The following is a 21,172-nucleotide window of genomic DNA, read 5'->3' as shown; positions in this document are numbered from 1 at the left end:
AGTCTGAGCTCCTGAAGAGGAATGGGCACTCCGAACTCCCAGTTATTATGATGCTGCTTCAAGTTACTGCTAATGCTGGGCAGAAGATTGGAACGCTAATTGATTTAGCATCCGACACCAATTACATAACCCACAAGGCTGTCCATGGAGGTGAGGACCAGACGGTATCTTCTCAAAGTAAGAGTCAAGACTCCAAAGGGAACCGAGAAAGCTCACGAACTGGTCTGTTATGGTTTGGATGAGATTGCCAAAGTGCATCAAGTAATCGATCCCAAAAAGCTCCACAAGTTCTTCCCAGAAGTTAAGATCGAAGATCTGAAAAGGCCAGAAGAAGTTGAACTCCTCATAAGCCACCGTGAGGGAAGACTGGCTCCGCAGAGAGTGAGAGTAATTGGCGACCTAGTCCTATGGGAAAGTCCTCTGGGCAAAACAGTCGGCGGTGCTCATCCAGACTTGGTCGAAGAAGTGGAGGTGGCAGCATATGAGTCCAACACACACTTTGCTCGCTCCATGAGAACGGCTGCAGTCAAATATCAAGAGCTCACTGGTCCCACAAGCCCAACAACTGAGACAACACGGCTTCTGAAGAAGGATGCGGCTCACACAACTACCAGTAACCGTGAGTTCCTTGAGTGGTGGTACTGGGACAGCATCGGAGCTGCATGTGAGCCAAGATGTGGAGGATGTCGGTGTGGAAACTGTCCACCAGGAGGAAAAGAAATGACCCTGGCTGAGGAGAAAGAATATGAGATCATTAAAGGAGGCCTCACCTACAAGAAAGAGGATGCTCACTCTCCATCTCCACACTGGGATGCAAAGTATCCTTGGACTGAAGATCCTGCCACTCTCCCCAACAACAGAAGTGCAGTCCAGGCCTGCTTCTTAAGGATGGAAAAGCAACTGAGCCGAGAGCCGGACTGGAAAGTCGCCTATGGAACCCAGATCCATGAAATGGTCGAGAGAGGCGCAGCCATAAAACTCACCAAGGAAATCATGGACAAGTGGAAGGGGCCAGTGTGGTATGTGAGCCACCTGGTGGCGCCAAACCCTCATTCAGTCACTACGCCAGTTCGTATTGTATGGAACAGCAGCCAGAAGTACAGAGGCGTGAGCATGAATGATCTTCTTCTGAAAGGACCAGATGTTCTCAACCCCATTAGAGCTGTCCTGCTAAGATTCAGAGAAGGTGTGCATGCAGCCCTGGGAGACATAAAGAAGATGTACAATTCTGTCTGGCTGGAGGAGCGTGAGATGCATCTGCACAGATTCCTCTGGAGAGACAGCCCAGAAGAGAAGATCAGTGAATATGCAATTACCAGAGTCAACATCGGGGACAAACCTGCTGGTTGCATTGCTCAGTTGGCCATGAGGGAAACAGCAAACCTGCCCAACTTTGCCCACTTGGAGGATGAACGCAGAGTCATTGAAGAGGACAGTTATGTTGATGACCTCTTAACCTCCCACAACGACCTGAACACTCTTGACAAAATCACGACAGAAGTTGAAGAGATTCTGAAAGCTGGCGGTTTCTTCCTTAAACCATGGGTCCGATCCGGCCAAAGTGGGAGGAAAGGAACGGACCAAGACGTCCCAAAAAAGGGTCAAGGGAAAACCCTAATTCTTCCAAATCAAATGAGGGAAGAAGACAACAAAGCTCTGGGCATCGGCTACCAAGTGGACGAAGACAAGCTGTACATGTTAACCTCCGTTAACTTCTCTAAAAAGAAAAAGAAGATGAGAGTTGGCAAAGATCTTCTCGAAGAGGAGGTGAGAGCTGAGACACCCAACCCATTGACACGGAGGGCTCTCTTAAGCCAAGTAGCTGGACTGTACGACCCAATTGGCCTAGTTGCACCGGTCAAGCAGAAGGGAGCAATTCTTGTGCGAAAAGCATTCCAAGAAGGAGGGGGTGGCAAGCTGACCCAAGAAACCTGGGACCAACCGCTCTCAGAAAGCCTCAGAGAAGAAGCCATACAGCTTTTCGAGGAGTATGTGCAGCTTGGAAAAGTTAAATTCCACAGAAGCCTCACACCAGCTGACTGGAAGGGAAGGCCTTGGGGCATCACATTCTCTGATGGAAGTGACAAAACCTTCGGAGCGGTGATGTACTTAAGATGGGAGACAAGTCATGGCATTGAAGTTCGATTCGTGGAATCAAAAGCCAAGCTGACACCTCTACTTCAAAAGGGAGATGCTGTAAAAGCTGAGATCTGTGGCGCAGTCTTCGCATCCAGGATCAGGAAGTATGTGGAGAAACACGCTCGGCTGAAGATCGAGAGATGGTTCCATCTGCTTGACAGCCAAACGGTCCTGGGAGCAATACAAAGAGACAGTTATGGGTACCAAACCTTCTTTGCAAACAGAGTGGGTGAAATCCAAAAGGCTGGGCCAGTGCAAGACTGGTGGTGGATCCGTGGTGATCAAAACATTTCTGACATCATAACAAGGGGGGGCAAACCTGATGATTTAAGGGCAAATTCCACATGGCAAGATGGACCAGAATTCCTGAAGCGGCCAGTGGAGGAATGGCCCATAAAATCAGCTGGGGAGGTTGCTGCTCAAGCCAGAGAGAGTGTGAACAAACTGCAAAGGAAAGCATTCTCGGCTGCAGTCACAAGAGCCCAAGCAAAGATGAGTCAGCAAAAAGACCACCCTCTGACCACTCAGGAAATGGGAACAACCCCCAAGCAAACGCCAACTCTTCCAAGGCACAAGGGCTGGATTAAAGACCTGGTGGAAATCAGAAGATTCAGTAACCTATCCAAACTGGTGAGAGTTATCGCTTGGATCTGTCGGGCTGCCAAACAATGGCTCAGGAGGAAATGCCATAGCCCTAAACAGCCAAAGTGGGAGGCAACAGCACCCAAGCAACCTGGGCTGACTGGAAAGGAACTTGAGGATGCACTTGAAGACCTCTTCCTTGCAGCTCAAGAAGGCATAACCTTTCCAGACACAACTCTCAGCAGATTGGCAGTATACAAGGACGTGAACTCTGGACTTCTAGTTTGCGGTGGCAGAATCCAGATGTTCAACGAGGACAAGACTGCAGTGGCAGTTCTACCGTTTGAAGCTTGGGTCTCTTCATTGCTGGCACAGGAATCCCACCAAGCAAACCATGAGGGGGTAGCAGGAACCCTTCTTCGGATGAGGAAAAAGGCCTGGGTGGTAAAAGGACGGAGCCTGGCCAAAAAAGTGGTTGACAGCTGTGTGGTGTGCAGGAAGAACAGAGCAAAGCGCTGTCAACAAGTCATGGCTGACCTGCCTCCAGAGCGAACATGCCCAGCTGCACCATTTGAATTTACCACCATGGACCTGTTCGGGCCTTATGAAGTGAAGGACGAGGTCAAGAAGAGGACCAGACTGAAAGTTTGGGGCATCGTCTTCTGTTGTATGGCCTCCCGAGCCATACACACTGAAGTGGTGAGTGACCAGTCATCTGAAGGTTTCCTGCTGGCCTATCAAAGGTTCACTTCACTGAGAGGGCACCCCAGAAAACTTTGGTCAGACCCAGGCTCTAACTTTGTGGGAGCAAAACCTGCCCTGGAAAAGCTCTACAAGTTCCTTGACCAGCTGAACAAGACTGAGCTTGAAGCCGTAGCTGCCAAACATGGCACAGACTGGTCTTGGAAAATCCACCCTGCAGACTCTCCCCACAGAAACGGTGCAGCAGAGGCAGCTGTCAAAATAGTAAAACAGGCCTTAAGCAACCTCGGTGGAGATGGTGTTTTCACGTGGGGAGAGTTCCAAACGTTTCTCTTCATGGCGGCCAATCTCACAAATGAGAGACCCATCGACGCAAGAACGCAAAGCAGGGAAGACTGTGTCGAATACATCACGCCAAATTCTCTGCTTTTAGGACGTGCCAATCCAAAGGGAGACCCTGGAGACTTCCAGTTTGATGGCTATCCATACAAAAGGCTTCAAAGTATACAAGCAGAGGTAAGCAAATTCTGGAGGAGGTGGAGCCAATTGGCTGGGCCCAATCTGTTCATAAGAAGCAAATGGCACACCAAAGAACGGAATGTTGCTGTTGGAGATGTGGTCTGGTTGGCTGACCAAAATGCCCTTCGAGGACAATACAAGCTGGCCAGAGTGGTAAATGTCAACACTGACGACAAAGGCATCGTTAGAGACGTACTGGTGAAGACCTTTCCCAGCTATCCTGTGCCCACTACAAAGGCAAATGGCAAAGAGATGTCCAAAACGGGGAAAAGGACTAAAGGGCTTAAACACAAAATCCCCGCAACTATTCTGCATAGAGATGTCAGACGACTTGTCATCCTAATTCCCATTGAAGAACTGGCAGAGTAAAGGACTTGTGTGACCTCTCTGGGATTGGAAACCCAGAAGGTCAAGTGGGAGGTGTCGAGCCAAAACTGAGAGAAAGCTCTGAAACCACATCTGGGAAAAAGGGACATCCAAGATGGCTGCCAATGGCCTTTGGGACATCCAAGATGGCTGCCCCTACACAGGCCTTTGGGTGTCGGCTCATTAGAGATTGGGTGTCGGCTCATGGCAAGCAGCAGAAAAGAAGCTGGAGGTGCTCAGTTGAGCAAACAACATTGGAGGGAGAAGAGCTCAAACCAACTCCAAAGAAGCTCCAAACCACTTCAAGTTCCACACACTGTGTTTGGGTTCGACATGCCAATGGTCTGTAAATGTTTCAATCTCCTTTTGCTGTTTTTAAGTGCTGCTTAAATGTTTGGTGCAACTGCTAAAGTTTGTTTGGCTTCAGAGCCTTATTGTAGTACAGCAGCACAGCATTGTTTTCAAATGTTTGAAGAATTTATTTACTCTTATTTGCTGAAAAGTAAAGTTTAAAGGGATGATTGGCAAATGTTTAAAATATTAAGTTAAAGTTAAAATAATTGTTTAAAACTACAAATGAAGCTAATGTTAAAAGCTTGAAGTTAAGAGCTGAAGTTTAATGTCAAAAGCTAATGTTAAAAGGACTTTATTTCAAATTTTATAAGGAGGAGTAGGAAAATGCTGATTCACAAGCTCAGATCAGCTGTGTTCATTATTTAACGAGCTTCAATTATCTCTTTAGAACTTAAATGGTCTCTCTAAAGAGTTTAAAATGTTTGTTTAAAAGTTAACTTTAATTCATGTTTAAAAGTATAATTTAATGTTTAAAAAGTGAATTCAAAGACTTGATTTAATTTTAAAAATGTAAAATGCCTAAACATTTAAAAGTCTAAAATGGACTTTATGTTAAAGAAATAATTTACTGAGTTTAAGAACAATTGAATGTTTAATTTATTTAAACAGGTTTAATTTTGCATTGAAGTTTAAAACAGTTAATAATTCATTTAAATAAGTAAAAGTAACGATGTTTGAGTAAATGTTTTGTCAATTACTATTTAATAACACACTAATTCCAACGCTATGTTTGAAATTAGAAACATTACTTAGAAATGATTTAAAAGTAAATGTTTGGTAATTTACTACTTAGTAACGAACTGATTACAACACTTTGAAATTGTAAACATGGTTTAAAAGTTTGAAAGATGTTTATTTTTCTGTTTTGAAATGGCAATGTTAGTAATTTTTCTTCTGTTTCTTTTATCTCGAAGGTTTACGACCTGATGATTTGAAGCTCAAACAACAAAAGAAGCCAACAAAACTAAAGTTGGAATAAAAAGTTTGAGTTTTCATAAACTGAGTTGTCCAATCATTTGAACCTGAACTGAACCTGTGGGTGAACTTGACAGGGTGTGGGAGTATTTGTACCCCTGAAGGGTGTGGGGGTATTTGTACCCCTGAAGGGTGTGGGGGTATTTGTACCCCTGAAGGGTGTGGGAGTATTTGTACCCCTGAAGGGTGTGGGGGTATTTGTACCCCTGAAGGGTGTGGGGGTATTTGTACCCCTGAAGGGTGTGGGGGTATTTGTACCCCTGAAGGGTGTGGGGGTATTTGTACCCCTGAAGGGTGTGGGGGTATTTGTCCATGATTTGCTGACTGTACATTTTTGACAGCACCTTGTAATATTTGTGTCCTTGTATTGTATCTCTTATGTGGACATAAATAAATGATCAAATGTGTGTGGTGTCTGTGTGTGTGTGTGTGTGTGCGTGTGCGTGTGCGTGTGCGTGTGCGTGCGCGTGCGCGTGCGCGTGCGTGTGTGCGTGTGCGTGTGTGTGTGTGTTGTGTAGGTACCATCAGATGGTAGGGTCGTTAAAGACCTCCATGACAGCGGTGGTAGAGTCTCTCATCAACGCCTATGAGGAGGACCAGCTGAGGAGAGGAGGGGGAGGGGCCTGCGACGGCGGCCATTACAACGCCATGGACAACTGTTCTGACAGCGACTCCTCCTTCAACCAGGTGAGACACAACATGCTGGAACCACTAGAAAACTGTGATTTATGTTCAAACAGAGTCATCTTTGTCGTCACACATCACTGGTTTACAGGTTTAACTCTTCAACCCATTAAGACCTGGAATTGTGTCATTTTTTAGATTTGAGCTAAAAAGCATCATTTTACACTTTTGGCTATTCAAAAACAGCAGATCTACAAGCTCGTAGCGCGGCACCGAGTGCCGCGCTACGAGCTTGTAGATCTGCTATTTTTGAAAAAATCGTGAAAATGTTTGCAACTCTTTGAATATATATATTTTTAAAGCGAACATTTTTAACTCAAATCTTTGCTTCTGGGGGGTCCCTGGAACAAAATATTTTGATGGGGGGTCCGCGGCCAAATACATATAATTTTGGGGGTCCTTGACATGAAAAAGATTGAGCACCACCGATATAGAAACATACGTTTTTTCCAGAAAACTGTTGAGATTTAGGAGACGTGTAGAATCGGCTTCAGGTCTCAATGGGTTAACTGCCAGTGTAAAACTGTAATAGTGTCGATGAGTTTTTACCTACCTGAGAAATCATGGAATATTTTCCGTGAACGCTGTCCGCGCGGTGATCCCCTCGTTACACACACACACAGGGGTCTCGTAGTATTGGGGGGAAAAAATAATCTGATCGCGGTAATCCGTTCCATAGTTGTGGGAAGTTGAAAATAGCATGTTTTGCCAAAAATCCATAGTAAAACACAGGAGCCGAGATACAGAATATTTCCCAAATACTTTAACTCTTTGACTGCCACAGTATTTTCCCTGGAACAACATATTTTGAGATGGGGGTCCACGGCCAAATACATGTCATTTTGGGGGTCCTTGACATGAAAAAAGTGTGAGAACCACTGTTCTAGACATGCTTGATAAAATGCATGTGTTGCCTGTCTGCCTTATATGTGGGGCAGCTTTTTATATAGCTCTCTACTCCCCCCTAGTGGACACACTAGTGGCTTTATCTTGGGTCAAGTCACTGGCCAACAACTGAACCATGTAGATCCACAAGGTCAAGTCCATGTCCAGCCTGGTGACAGGCCGTGGTCAGGCCTTGTTCAACAGTCTGAAATAGACACATTTCTGTTCAGTAACAACAAAGCGTAGGGCTTATTATTATCCCACTGTGTTTTCTTTTTGATGTTTTGTTGTCTCCGCCAGGAGACTATGTTTTCACTTTCCGTCCCCCCCCTCGGCCAAGCTAACATTGGTCAAGCCTCACGTGACACGTGACAATACGTTGAAAGAGTGTGCTCTGATTGGCTAGTGAGACGCATGACGTAATAGCGGCCTTTAAATAGATGTGTCACTTTGAAAGAGTCTTGGCCTCTTTCAAAGTGAGGTAAGACAGGAATAATCACGAAATGGCTGAGAAATGGCGGAGCAATACATTATGTAGACACACTGGTGTCATCACAATACGTAATATAAATAGCTTAGACAGGATTAATCAAGAACAGTACATTCCAGTACAAACTGATATCACAGTTGATGACAGTTGATAGCACAGTTCTGCTGGCGGAGACTTGTGCTCCGAGGAGCACATTCTCTAGTAAATGTATATTTTTCAGGTGAACTGCTCTAGAACTATTTGATCTATGTTGTCTTTTCAGAGTTATGCCGTTATAACGTCTTTGTGTCTGGCAGTAAATATTTCCAGATAATCTGTTACATTATTATTTTTATTTTCTGTGTCTGTTTGTGATGTTTATAGTTAATAATACTTCATTTCTTGTTTCCTGTTTCAGAGTTATGCGTTCATCAAACAAGAACAGCTCCAAGTCCTGGCTGAAAACCTGGACCCCAGTCAACCCAAAGAGGTAGAAAATAAATAATGACTTATTTAATTATAGACAACCTATAATCTAATGATGTATTCATTCATAGACGAAAGAGGTAGGAAATAAATAACCACTTATTTAACCCATTAAGACCGGGAACGCATCTTTCTTTGCACGCTCATTGGCACTACATTGAGGAACCTTTTCAACATTGCCCTATTATAGCGCCACCAGGAGGCCGATTTGCAAAAATATATATATATATATATATATATATATATATATTACTCCTACAGTTTTTGTCCAAACATGCAAATGGGTACACATTATCTCTATAGTCAAGTGATCAAGACGGATCCATCCGTTTTTTCACATTCCATCCTGATTGGCTGACAGACTGAATTCAGAACATTGCTGGCCCATAAGTAGCAGTGGCTCAGGGGTAGAGCAGCCGGATGGAAGCCTTGAGGTTCCCAGTTCCATCCCGGGCTCCCCCAGAGTTAGTGTAGAAGTGTCCTTGAGCAACACACTGAACCCCTAATTACTCCTGATGAGCAGGTTGGTGTCTTGCATGGTTTCCTCCTCCGTGTGTGTGTGTGTGTGTGTGTGTGTGTGTGTGTGTGTGTGTGTGTGTGTGTGTGTGTGTGTGTGTGTGTGTGTGTGTGTGTGTGTGTGTGTGTGTGTGTGTGTGTGTGTGTGTGTGTGTGTGTGTGTGAATGTGTGTATGAATGTGTGTGTGAATGGGTGAATGTAATGCACAATCTATGTAAAGCGCTTTCAGGGATTGACACTAACGCCTGCCCGACTGCCCGGGGCAGGTAAATAAAACTTGCGGGCAGGTGGAGTTAGCTTTCAGCCTGCCCTACAGGGCAAGTGCGCGCTTGAGTGGCAGTGGGGACACAACCATCTTTTGTTCACTATAAACACAACATGAGATATCTGTCTAAACACATGAACGTGGCCAGAGCACTCTGCCCCCCCCCCCTTCCCTCTCTGTCCTTCCCTCCCACGCACACACACTTTGTGTAACACACACACACACACACACACACACACACACACACACACACACACACACACACACACACACACACACACACACACACACACACACACACACACACACACTTTACGTGCAGTGGCTCTTATGAGTAGAGCCAAACCGCAACATCGGCCATTATTTCACCGATGTGGCCCGATGTTTTTTTTTTAATCATCATTCATTTCCCCTACACTTGTCTTTTAGAACGTGTTGGAACTGCCATTCTACTAGAACTAACAAGTAGAGGTATAACACAAGTGAACTGCTTAGCAGCCATCTCATGGATTGTCAATGCCAGCGCATCTGTGCATATCAAACGGTAGGCTAAACAACCCGACGGTTTATCAACAGCCGCATATAGATTAATACATGTGACGAAATACAGTCAAATCCCAAACTTATGAGAGATCCAGCCAGCAATAGAAATTAATTACTGGAAACAACTTCAAAGTTTATGCTATCATTCAAATAAGAAAGAAGCTGTGACCTCACCACTCTGACGGACAAGAAATAAATATAATCCTTTAAAAACAGCCATGTTCTGTTCCTTTTTTAAACAATAATCCAAGGAGGAAGGTTTCAGCAGCTAGAATCATGACAGTTTGACATTGTTTGAGCAGTTTTTTGTGTGCAAAACAAGTCGCAAGCTCCCTCATTAAGTTAATTGTGTGCAGCTGCTGTGCTTGGTGCGCAGATCCCCGCCAGGCCAGGTTGTCTACCCAGGCCTGTGAAATTCATAGGCAGCCAATTGGAATGAAATCTGCTAAAACTGACTGATATACTGATACAGAACCATATATAGGCTATATAACGTTGCTGTCAGCCTTGTATGTCCTTAAAAAAATCACACCCTGTGTGAAGGTAGCGGCGCCTTTGATACATTTTGTCATCGATATGTGTTTATAATGTGTTTATAGCCACGTGTCATGTGAAGCTTGACCAATCACTTTGTTGACGCACCTGACCAATCAGAACGTTGACGGACCTGACCAATCAGAACGTTGCGTTGACGGACCTGACCAATCAGAACGTTGATGGACCTGACCAATCAGAACGTTGACGGACCTGACCAATCAGAACGTTGACGGACCTGACCAATCAGAACGTTGACAGACCTGACCAATCAGAACGTTGACGGACCTGACCAATCAGAACGTTGACGGACCTGACCAATCAGAACGTTGACGGACCTGACCAATCAGAACGTTGACAGACCTGACCAATCAGAACGTTGACGGACCTGACCAATCAGAACGTTGACGGGTCTGACCAATCAGAACGTTGACGGACACGGACAAAGTCGAGCAGGAGCTAGCGCCGCTAAAAAAGAACAAATTAAAATAGTGAAAATAGCTGATCTACAAGCTCACCATGCATTGTATCTCGACACGTTGGGAGCTTGTAGATCTGTTATTTTACTCTTATAGTGCGACACTCTTTAATGATGAAGTAGGGCATTTATGAACAAACATATTTTTCCTATAATGCCTATCACTGTTGCTACACTTAAAAATATAAAATAACAAGTGTTAACCCATAGTCATATTCATAGCTATTTAGATATTTGGCATAAATATTGAGATATGACATTTTTTATCGTGCAGCCCCATAATTCACAAGTAGAAAGTAAAAAATGTGTTACATTGAACCGTAATTTTAATTTTACCATCATTTTATAAAGGACGATTTACTTTTCGGGCAAGTGGGCAAGACCTGTGGGCAAGTAGAACATGACCTGTACTTGCCCGACGGGCAAGTGCCTCTGAGACCTTAGTGTCAACCCCTGCGCTTTGAATAAAAGCGCTATATAAAAGCATCATTTACCATAATAACCTGCCTGACCTGGCAGAGATCTGTGCTCAGAGGAGCACTTCTTCTAGTTGTTATTGTTATTATTGCTCTGATTGGTTTACAGGTGCGGTGGGAAGCTCTCCAGGCGCTGTGTCAGGCCCCTCCCTCTGACGTGCTGAGCAGCGAGAGTTGGAGCGCGCTCAGTAAGAACCTCACCGCTGCTCTGAGCGACCCCGACCCCGCCCTCTCTGTGAGTACCGAGTACCGCCCCCTCCCCCTTTTATGGTAACCCCTCCTCCTCCTCCCCCTTTTCTCCGTCATAGCCCTGCCCCTCAGCCCCGCCTTCCCACAGTGTTGCTGTTCCGTAGGCATTTAGCGGACGCTCTGATCCAGATGAAACTTTAGTCGACAAAATCAACACTAGTGGGGTGTTTATGAGGCCAACGGTATAGTCCATATAAGCTTACATGTCATATCTCACGCACCATAGAGTAAGAACTCATGTAACTTTAACCAGCAAAAATAAATACAGAATACTGTATATTTAAAACAAATATTTATTTGTAGAAATTGTTTTTTTCAACACCCCTAATATTTAGCGTTCTAACATGGAACCAAACAGTGTTAACTGCTCACGGCTCACAGATGCTTGTCGTCTTCCTTCCTGCTTCCTGTCCCACAGGATAAAGTTCTCCGGTTCTTCTCCAAAACCTTCTCCTCATCTCCTCTGAACGTCACCAGAGAGATCTACACCAGTCTGGGTAAGATAGTCTTAACTAGAGATCTACACCAGTCTGGGTAAGATAGTCCTAACTAGAGATCTACACCAGTCTGGGTAAGATAGTCCTAACTAGAGATCTACACCAGTCTGGGTAAGATAGTCCTAACTAGAGATCTACACCAGTCTGGGTAAGATAGTCCTAACTAGAGATCTACACCAGTCTGGGTAAGATAGTCCTAACTAGAGATCTACACCAGTCTGGGTAAGATAGTCCTAACTAGAGATCTACACCAGTCTGGGTAAGATAGTCCTAACTAGAGATCTACACCAGTCTGGGTAAGATAGTCCTAACTAGAGATCTACACCAGTCTGGGTAAGATAGTCCTAACTAGAGATCTACACCAGTCTGGGTAAGATAGTCCTAACTAGAGATCTACACCAGTCTGGGTAAGATAGTCCTAACTAGAGATCTACACCAGTCTGGGTAAGATAGTCCTAACTAGAGATCTACACCAGTCTGGGTAAGATAGTCCTAACTAGAGATCTACACCAGTCTGGGTAAGATAGTCCTAACTAGAGATATCTACACCAGTTCAACAGGTATTGTGTCTGACATTAAAAAAAAAAGCGAAATTTGCAGATCTACAAGCTCACAACGTGTCTCAACTTGACACGTAGTCAGCTTGTGGATCTGCTATTTTAGTTATTTTAGAACATTGGTTCTCAAAGTGGGGTCCGGGGACCCCCAGGGGTACTTGAGGGGGTTCCAGGGGGTCCCCAGCTAAATGATGGATAGGAACCAAATGGACCCTTATGGGTCTGTAACTCTGAGAGTGTACAAATGGAACCAAATGGACCCTAACGGGTCCATTTGGTTCCATTTGTACACTCTCAGAGTTAAGTTAACATTGATTTTACAATATGAATTGGGGTCCCAGAGATAGAAATGCCATTAAATGGGGGTCCGTAGCCCTAATGCATGTCAAACTGGGGGTCCTTAAAATGTGTCTTTTCAAGTGGGGGTCCGCGGGCTAATAAGTGTCCATTTGGGGGGTCCTTGACATGAAAAAGTTTGAGAACCACTGTTTTAGAAGCATTCTGAAAGTTCTGAGTTTTTCTTTGTTTACAGCTCAGTGTAACTTCATGTGTTTATGGTTATGTTTATGGTTATGTTTACAGCTCAGAGTGTTCAGTGTAACTTCATGTGTTTATGTTTACAGCTCAGAGTGTTCAGTGTAACTTCATGTGTTTATGGTTATGTTTATGTTTATGTTTACAGCTCAGAGTGTTCAGTGTAACTTCATGTGTTTATGGTTATGTTTACAGCTCAGAGTGTTCAGTGTAACTTCATGTGTTTATGGTTATGTTTATGGTTATGTTTACAGCTCAGAGTGTTCAGTGTAACTTCATGTCTCATAAATTGACCTTTCCAACGGGGTCGGCTGCTGTTGACGTGAACACACACGTCATCTGCTGTCTGCTCAAACAGGTACACACACACACACACACACACACACACACACACACACACACACACATAGCCGATCTACAAGCTCACAATGTGTCGCAATGTGTCGCATTTTGAGCTTGTAGATCTGCTATTTTCAAATGGACGAAATATATTTAGGGCTGAAGTGGTTAATGTATGTTTTTTAATAATAATCTAAATCTACAAAGTAACTAGTTACTAAAGTTTTAAAATATTTGTTTATGCAATAAAAAGTACAATATTTGGCTCTGAGATGTAGTGGAGTAGAAGTAAAAGTACAGATTTTTTAAAATACTCCACTTAAGTAAAAAAGACCTCAAAACTATACTGTAGATATAGTATAATTTAGCTAATCTCTCTCTGTAAAGTTAGCATGCTATAATAGAAGCCATTGTCACCTCATAAACTGCCTACCAGTGATGACACTGGTAGGCAGGTTTCTGGATGGCCCCTTTCGGGACCTTGTTTACCTTTTTTTTTGTATTTTGGGGCGGTATCCAGGGTCCCTTGACACTCAATCCACTCTCTCTGGTACCCGAGGGAACCACTGTCTGGTCTCGGGCAAATATAACGTTGCTTAGAAGTTGCAGAGATTTCTCAAAGGTTTTCCCCAAATGCAGTAGGTTAGCACGGAAACATGAGTTAATCGCCACTGATCGGCGTTGCCGTTAAACATTTTTAATCATTTTTTTTAAACGTTAGCTTCTCTCTCACACTCTGCTCCACTTCCCATGTCCCGCCTCCCCGCGTTGTGACTGGCAAGCTGCATATCCTACGTTACTGCCACTGATTGGCCGAGCTCCTACATGCTTGCATGACACTCATGTTTCCGCTATAGCCTACTGCAGGGGTCTTCAACAGGGGGTCCGGGACCCCTAGGGGGTCCTCAGAGTTACTACAGGGGGTAGTAACTCTTTGTGTGATGTGATATGATTTTTTTTTTTTACGTTATACCACTTAACACTAGCATCCCTTTTTCTGAGGGGAACTTTAGCAAAAAATAGCAGATCTACAAGCTCACAACGCCTCGCACTGCGAGGTGGGATTGGGTGGGATTGTCGGGTCTCTTCTCTACATGTAAAGTGTCTTGAGACAACTTGTTGTGATTTGACACTTTAATAAAATTGAATTGAATTGAAATTGTTGTGAGCTTGTAGATCGGCTATTTTTGGCTAAAGAGGTATATGTATAGAGGGGGAAAAGAGCAGACCAAGTAAACAAAAAAGGTTTAATCTGAAACACAATTTCATACAATATATAAAACTCTTAGGATTTAGAAGGCATTTGTAGAATCAGCCACAGGTCTTAACTCATTGAGTGCCATTCACGTGTTTCACGTGTTTCACCGCTATGGTGCAACGTGCCAATCACGCGTTTCACGTGTTTTTAAAAAAATAGTAAAAAAAAGAAGAAAAGAAAAGAAAAAAATGTTCAGAACCCAAGATATAATTATCTGAAGATTTGCAGCTCCTTCCACTCTTTGTTTAACTTAGAACTGAAAAAGGCTGTATCTCGCTTCCTAAGCACTTTTTTTTTTACTTAAAAAAAAAAAGAAAGAAATCGCACTGGCTCAGTCAGTTAACAGGGTTTAAATGGTAAAACGTTTTTGCCACTGTCTAGCTTTTATTGAAATGAGGCGTCTGGGTTAAAGTCAGTCTCTCATCTCGTCTCTTTTGTTTTGTCTTTCTCCAGATCCGCCTGATGAATGAGTTCCAGAAAGAGGTCACAACCTTCTGGATCCGACACCCGGAGAAGTAAGAGAGGAGTGAGCTTTTTCACCAGAGCTCCCCCCTCTAGACAACACACTCCATATATGGGCGTAGCTGCATTGGTTATGGCTGAGTCATGGTCAGAGGTCTGTCCTCCCCCCGGCTGGCCGGCCAGTCCTCCCTTAAGCCAATTTTAATATAGGTTTCTTTCTCCCTTTTTCTCTCTCCTTCTCTCTCTCTCTCTCTCTCTCTCTCTCTTCCCCCCCGGCACGGTCGAGGCAGATGGCCACCCACCCTAAAGCCTGGGTCAGCCTGACGTTTCTTCCAGTTCAGGGGGAGTTTTAACTGTATAAATGTATTGCTCAGGGTGCGACAATGTGGGGTCTCTGTGCTATATTTAAAGTGTCTTTGAGACAATTTGTTGTCATTTGACACCAGAATAATATTGAATTGAGTTTCTGTCACCTGTCACACAGTGTTGATTTCATCGACTAAAACTATGACAAAAACATTTTGACAATTTTGTCAGCAAATAAAAACTAGACTAAAATGTCAGGAAGGGACTAGTGGAGAAGACATCCAGTAGAACTAAAAGAGTGATTTTATGGTTGGTTGTGCTCGGGTGTTGTGCTCTGAAAATAGCAGATCTACAAGCTAATTTAGCATGCAACCAAGTGTAAAACAAAACCAGCCATTACGTAGCCATTACAATACATACTGTATTTGTCGACAAAATAAACTGTAGATTTAGTCGACTAAATTCTTATGATATTTAATTGACTAAGACTAGACTTTTCAGATGACTAAAATATGATTAAAACTAAATGACATTTTATTCAAAACACTAAATGACTAAACACAATCTAAATGTGCTGTGTCACCTGTGTCTCCTGTGTCTCCTGTGTGGTGTCTTTCCAGGTACATGGAGGAGATCATAGAGAGCACCCTGTCACTGCTGTCCTTCCAGCCCCAGCAGGGTGCATCCTCCACAGGGGGGACAGAGAGGTCCTTCCAGCCCCAGCAGGGTGCATCCTCCACAGCGGGGACAGAGAGGTCCTTCCAGCCCCAGCAGGGTGCATCCTCCACAGTGGGGACAGAGAGGTCCTTCCAGCCTCAGCAGGGTGCATCCTCCTCAGTGGGGACAGAGAGGTCCTTCCAGCCCCAACAGGGTGCATCCTCAGTGGGTACAGAGAGGTCCTTCCAGCCCCAACAGGGTGCATCCTCCACAGGGGGGACAGAGAGGTCCTTCCATCCCCAGCAGGGTGCATCCTCAGGGGGGTCAGAGAGGTCTCTGGAGCCCGTCCATCTCCTCACCTTGCTGGACATCAAAGCCAGCTGGTTTAAGAAGTGGATGGTAAGAAGCTCATTGAGTCTATAGGGACAAATCTCTGTATCTTAATCCATTAACACATTGTTCTCCATCTTAATCCATTAGTAGCTTAATGACTAGTATTACAATTCTATTGTCTTTTTTATGTCCAGTGCATTTGTATTTAAGTTCATAAAGTTAACATAAGTATAACTAAATGCATTTGAAATGAGATTAAAATGATACTTTTCAGGGATTCCAATTCCAAAATAGCCAAAAAACGCATCACACTGCGACGCGTTTTGAGCTTGTAGATCTGCTATTTTTGCTACTTTTGTGTGACATAGAATGGCGAAAAAAGTTAAAATACGGAGAGACAGTATATGTAATGTGTCATGTTTAGCCTGATTATCAGACTGAAGCTGCGTGGAGCTTCAGTCTGAAATTGGCTCCAGTGTCGGGGATTACAAGGGGGAGGGGATTAGAAATTCCCTAAACCAATCCTAAAGGATCCCCACGCCCACCTCCGCCTCTCATTGGACAACGCATTTTGTACCGGAGAAGTCCTAGGTTCACATTTACAACTCCAGACCAAGAGGCAGTCCACTCAGAGAGTGGGCGGGGTCTATGGTATGGAACCAGGCTATGTCATGTTTGCACGTTATGAATCATAACAGCTGAAATCAATAATATATCACTATTCTGATATTAACCTGGGGGCCGCATTAGGTGAAGGTGGGGGCCGCATGTGGCCCCCGGGCCACCAGTTGCCCACGTATGACGTAGATCTACGTCAACCTACATCCACTATAATACACACACTACACAACACTGTCCATGGTCCTGATCTACACACTATAATACACACACTATAATACACACACTACACAACACTGTCCATGGTCCTGATCTACACACACTACACAACACTGTCCATGGTCCTGATCTACACACTATAATACACACACTACACAACACTGTCCATGGTCCTGATCTACACACTATAATACGCACACTATAATACACACACTACACAACACTGTCCATGGTCCTGATCTACACACTATAATACACACAATATAATACACACACTACACAACACTGTCCATGGTCCTGATCTACACACTATAATACACACAATATAATACACACACTACACAACACTGTCCATGGCCAAAGCATTAAAACACATTAAGACCTGAAGCCGATTCTACAAATGTCTTCTAAACCCCAACAGTATTCTGCAAAACGTATGTTTCTATAATCAGTGTTGCTCAAACTTTTTCATGTTAAGGACCCCCAAAATGATATGTATTTGGCCGCGGACCCCCATCTCAACTAACAAGGAAGTGGATGGGAGTCTAAATCTTCGAAAAATCATATCTCCTTGGTCTTTGGGTCAAATTGAAAAGAAAAAAAAAAAAAAAAAACTTTTATTTTTTAATTTTTTCAATAGATCGCATTTATGCGATCTTGGCGGCCAAGTGCGCTATTTAATAGATCGCATTTATGCGTGATTGGCAGCCATTGTGTTAATTCAAGTGTCCATGGGATGACTAATCCATAGAAAAAAATGTTTTTTTCTCTCTCTCTCTCTCTCTCTCTCTCTCTCTCTCTCTCTCTCTCTCTCTCTCTCTCTCTCTCTCTCTCTCTCTCTCTCTCTCAGCATGGGTACTACAGCAGGACTGTGGTGTTGAAACTCCTGCAGAGAAAGTACAAGTCCCTGGTGAGTAAAAATACTCATTAATACTCCATAGTATGAAGTTTTCTAGGAGCTAACACTGTGTAACGTCTTTTTGTCTCAGATCTCAGCAGCCGTGCAGCAATGCATTTATTACAATGAGTCGTGTGAACGAGATGCAACGCCTGAGACTATATGTAAGTACCATGACTGTACTGTAAGGCAATACACTCAATACATCCACACATTTCTATGGTATATGCACATTTGCACACATTTTCACGATTATTAGAGGACGTCAGTGTCTCTGCTGTCCTGACATCAGTGTCTCTGCTGTCCTGACGTCAGTGTCTCTGCTGTCCTGACATCAGTGTCTCTGCTGTCCTGACATCAGTGTCTCTGCTGTCCTGACGTCAGTGTCTCTGCTGTCCTGACGTCAGTGTCTCTGCTGTCCTGACGTCAGTGTCTCTGCTGTCCTGACATCAGTGTCTCTGCTGTCCTGACATCAGTGTCTCTGCTGTCCTGACATCAGTGACTCTGCTGTCCTGACATCAGTGACTCTGCTGTCCTGACGTCAGTGACTCTGCTGTCCTGACGTCAGTGACTCTGCTGTCCTGACATCAGTGTCTCTGCTGTCCTGACATCAGTGTCTCTGCTGTCCTGACATCAGTGACTCTGCTGTCCTGACATCAGTGACTCTGCTGTCCTGACGTCAGTGACTCTGCTGTCCTGACGTCAGTGTCTCTGCCGTCCTGACATCAGTGTCTCTGCCGTCCTGACATCAGTGTCTCTGCCGTCCTGACATCAGTGACTCTGCCGTCCTGACATCAGTGTCTCTGCTGTCCTGACATCAGTGTCTCTGCTGTCCTGACATCAGTGTCTCTGCTGTCCTGACATCAGTGTCTCTGCTGTCCTGACATCAGTGACTCTGTGGCCTGACATCAGTGTCTCTGCTGTCCTGACGTCAGTGACTCTGCTGTCCTGACATCAGTGTCTCTGCTGTCCTGACGTCAGTGTCTCTGCTGTCCTGACATCAGTGTCTCTGCTGTCCTGACATCAGTGTCTCTGCTGTCCTGACGTCAGTGTCTCTGCTGTCCTGACGTCAGTGTGTGTGTGTGTGTGTGTGTGTGTGTGTGTGTGTGTGTGTGTGTGTGTGTGTGTGTGTGTGTGTGTGTGTGTGTGTGTGTGTGTGTGTGTGTGTGTCTCCAGCCTCGGTGCAGCGCAGTGTGTACAACGGTCCAGAGATGGACTACGCCTACTTTGTCCACTCCCTGTGCATGCTGGGAAAACTGCTGGTGTACGCCGACGGCAGGAAGCTGTTCCCTGTTACAGTCAGCACGCGTAGAGGTAAACTAGTTCAAGTAGAGGTAAACTAGTTAAAGTAGAGGTAAACTAGTTCAAGTAGAGGTAAACTAGTTAAGGTAGAGGTAAACTAGTTAAGGTAGAGGTAGACTAGTTCAAGTAGAGGTAGACTAGTTCAAGTAGAGGTAAACTAGTTAAAGTAGAGGAGGTAAACTAGTTAAAGTAGAGGGTAAACTAGTTAAAGTAGAGGTAAACTAGTTAAAGTAGAGGTAAACTAGTTAAAGTAGAGGTAAACTAGTTAAAGTAGAGGTAGGGTAAACTAGTTAAAGTAGAGGTAAACTAGTTAAAGTAGAGGTAAACTAGTTAAAGTAGAGGTAAACTAGTTAAAGTAGAGGTAAACTAGTTAAAGTAGAGGTAGGGTAAACTAGTTAAAGTAGAGGTAAACTAGTTAAAGTAGATGTAAACTAGTTCAAGTTGAGGTAGGGTAAACTAGTTAAAGTAGAGGTAAACTAGTTAAAGTAGAGGTAAACTAGTTCAAGTAGAGGTAGGGTAAACTAGTTCAAGTAGAGGTAAACTAGTTAAAGTAGAGGTAAACTAGTTCAAGTAGAGGTAGGGTAAACTAGTTAAAGTAGAGGTAAACTAGTTAAAGTAGAGGTAAACTAGTTCAAGTAGAGGTAAACTAGTTAAAGTAGAGGTAAACTAGTTCAAGTAGAGGTAGGGTAAACTAGTTAAAGTAGAGGTAAACTAGTTAAAGTAGAGGTAAACTAGTTCAAGTAGAGGTAAACTAGTTAAAGTAGAGGTAAACTAGTTAAAGTAGAGGTAAACTAGTTAAAGTAGAGGTAGGGTAAACTAGTTAAAGTAGAGGTAAACTAGTTAAAGTAGAGGTAAACTAGTTCAAGTTGAGGTAGGGTAAACTAGTTAAAGTAGAGGTAAACTAGTTAAAGTAGAGGTAAACTAGTTCAAGTAGAGGTAGGGTAAACTAGTTCAAGTAGAGGTAAACTAGTTAAAGTAGAGGTAAACTAGTTAAAGTAGAGGTAGGGTAAACTAGTTAAAGTAGAGGTAAACTAGTTAAAGTAGAGGTAAACTAGTTCAAGTTGAGGTAGGGTAAACTAGTTAAAGTAGAGGTAAACTAGTTAAAGTAGAGGTAAACTAGTTCAAGTAGAGGTAGGGTAAACTAGTTAAAGTAGAGGTAAACTAGTTCAAGTAGAGGTAAACTAGTTCAAGTAGAGGTAGGGTAAACTAGTTAAAGTAGAGGTAAACTAGTTAAAGTAGAGGTAAACTAGTTAAAGTAGAGGTAAACTAGTTAAAGTAGAGGTAGGGTAAACTAGTTAAAGTAGAGGTAAACTAGTTAAAGTAGAGGTAAACTAGTTCAAGTAGAGGTAGGGTAAACTAGTTCAAGTAGAGGTAAACTAGTTAAAGTAGAGGTAAACTAGTTAAAGTAGAGGTAAACTAGTTAAAGTAGAGGTAAACTAGTTCAAGTAGAGGTAAACTAGTTCAAGTAGAGGTAAACTAGTTCAAGTAGAGGTAAACTAGTTCAAGTAGAGGTAAACTAGTTCAAGTAGAGGTAGGGTAAACTAGTTCAAGTAGAGGTAAACTAGTTCAAGTAGAGGTAAACTAGTTAAAGTAGAGGTAAACTAGTTAAAGTAGAGGTAAACTAGTTCAAGTAGAGGTAAACTAGTTCAAGTAGAGATAGGGTAAACTAGTTCAAGTAGAGGTAAACTAGTTCAAGTAGAGGTAGGGTAAACTAGTTCAAGTAGAGGTAAACTAGTCTAGTTCAAGTAGAGGTAAACTAGTTCAAGTAGAGGTAAACTAGTTCAAGTAGAGGTAAACTAGTTCAAGTAGAGGTAAACTAGTTCAAGTAGAGGTAGAGGCTCAGGCAAATGTGGGCCCGGCCCCATGTATGCACTAGAACAGTGGTTCTCAAACTTTTTCATGTCAAGGACCCCCAAAATGATATGTATTTGGCCGCGGACCCCCATCTAAAAATATTTTGTTCCAGGGA

At 43.5% G+C, this 21,172-nt stretch overlaps 1 protein-coding gene across 1 annotated transcript in view; it reads left to right on the top strand.

Annotated features, from left to right (window-relative positions):
* tbc1d32 (TBC1 domain family, member 32) overlaps positions 1-21,172 on the top strand; it is a 92,549-nt gene that overhangs the window by 11,365 nt on the left and 60,012 nt on the right. The window contains exons 4-13 of the mRNA XM_084082278.1: positions 6,156-6,324; positions 8,094-8,165; positions 11,084-11,209; positions 11,642-11,720; positions 13,066-13,169; positions 14,862-14,923; positions 15,797-16,232; positions 17,854-17,913; positions 17,993-18,065; positions 19,078-19,215. Of these exons, the coding sequence (XP_083938404.1) occupies positions 6,156-6,324; positions 8,094-8,165; positions 11,084-11,209; positions 11,642-11,720; positions 13,066-13,169; positions 14,862-14,923; positions 15,797-16,232; positions 17,854-17,913; positions 17,993-18,065; positions 19,078-19,215 (1,319 nt within the window). The remainder of the gene's footprint in view (positions 1-6,155; positions 6,325-8,093; positions 8,166-11,083; positions 11,210-11,641; positions 11,721-13,065; positions 13,170-14,861; positions 14,924-15,796; positions 16,233-17,853; positions 17,914-17,992; positions 18,066-19,077; positions 19,216-21,172) is intronic.

The sequence above is a fragment of the Gymnoscopelus microlampas genome (assembly GCF_963454915.1).
Source record: "Gymnoscopelus microlampas genome assembly, chromosome: 16".
Taxonomy (NCBI): Eukaryota; Metazoa; Chordata; class Actinopteri; order Myctophiformes; family Myctophidae; genus Gymnoscopelus; species Gymnoscopelus microlampas.
Note: the sequence above shows the minus strand (reverse complement) of the source record. Positions and strands in the feature narration are given on the sequence as shown.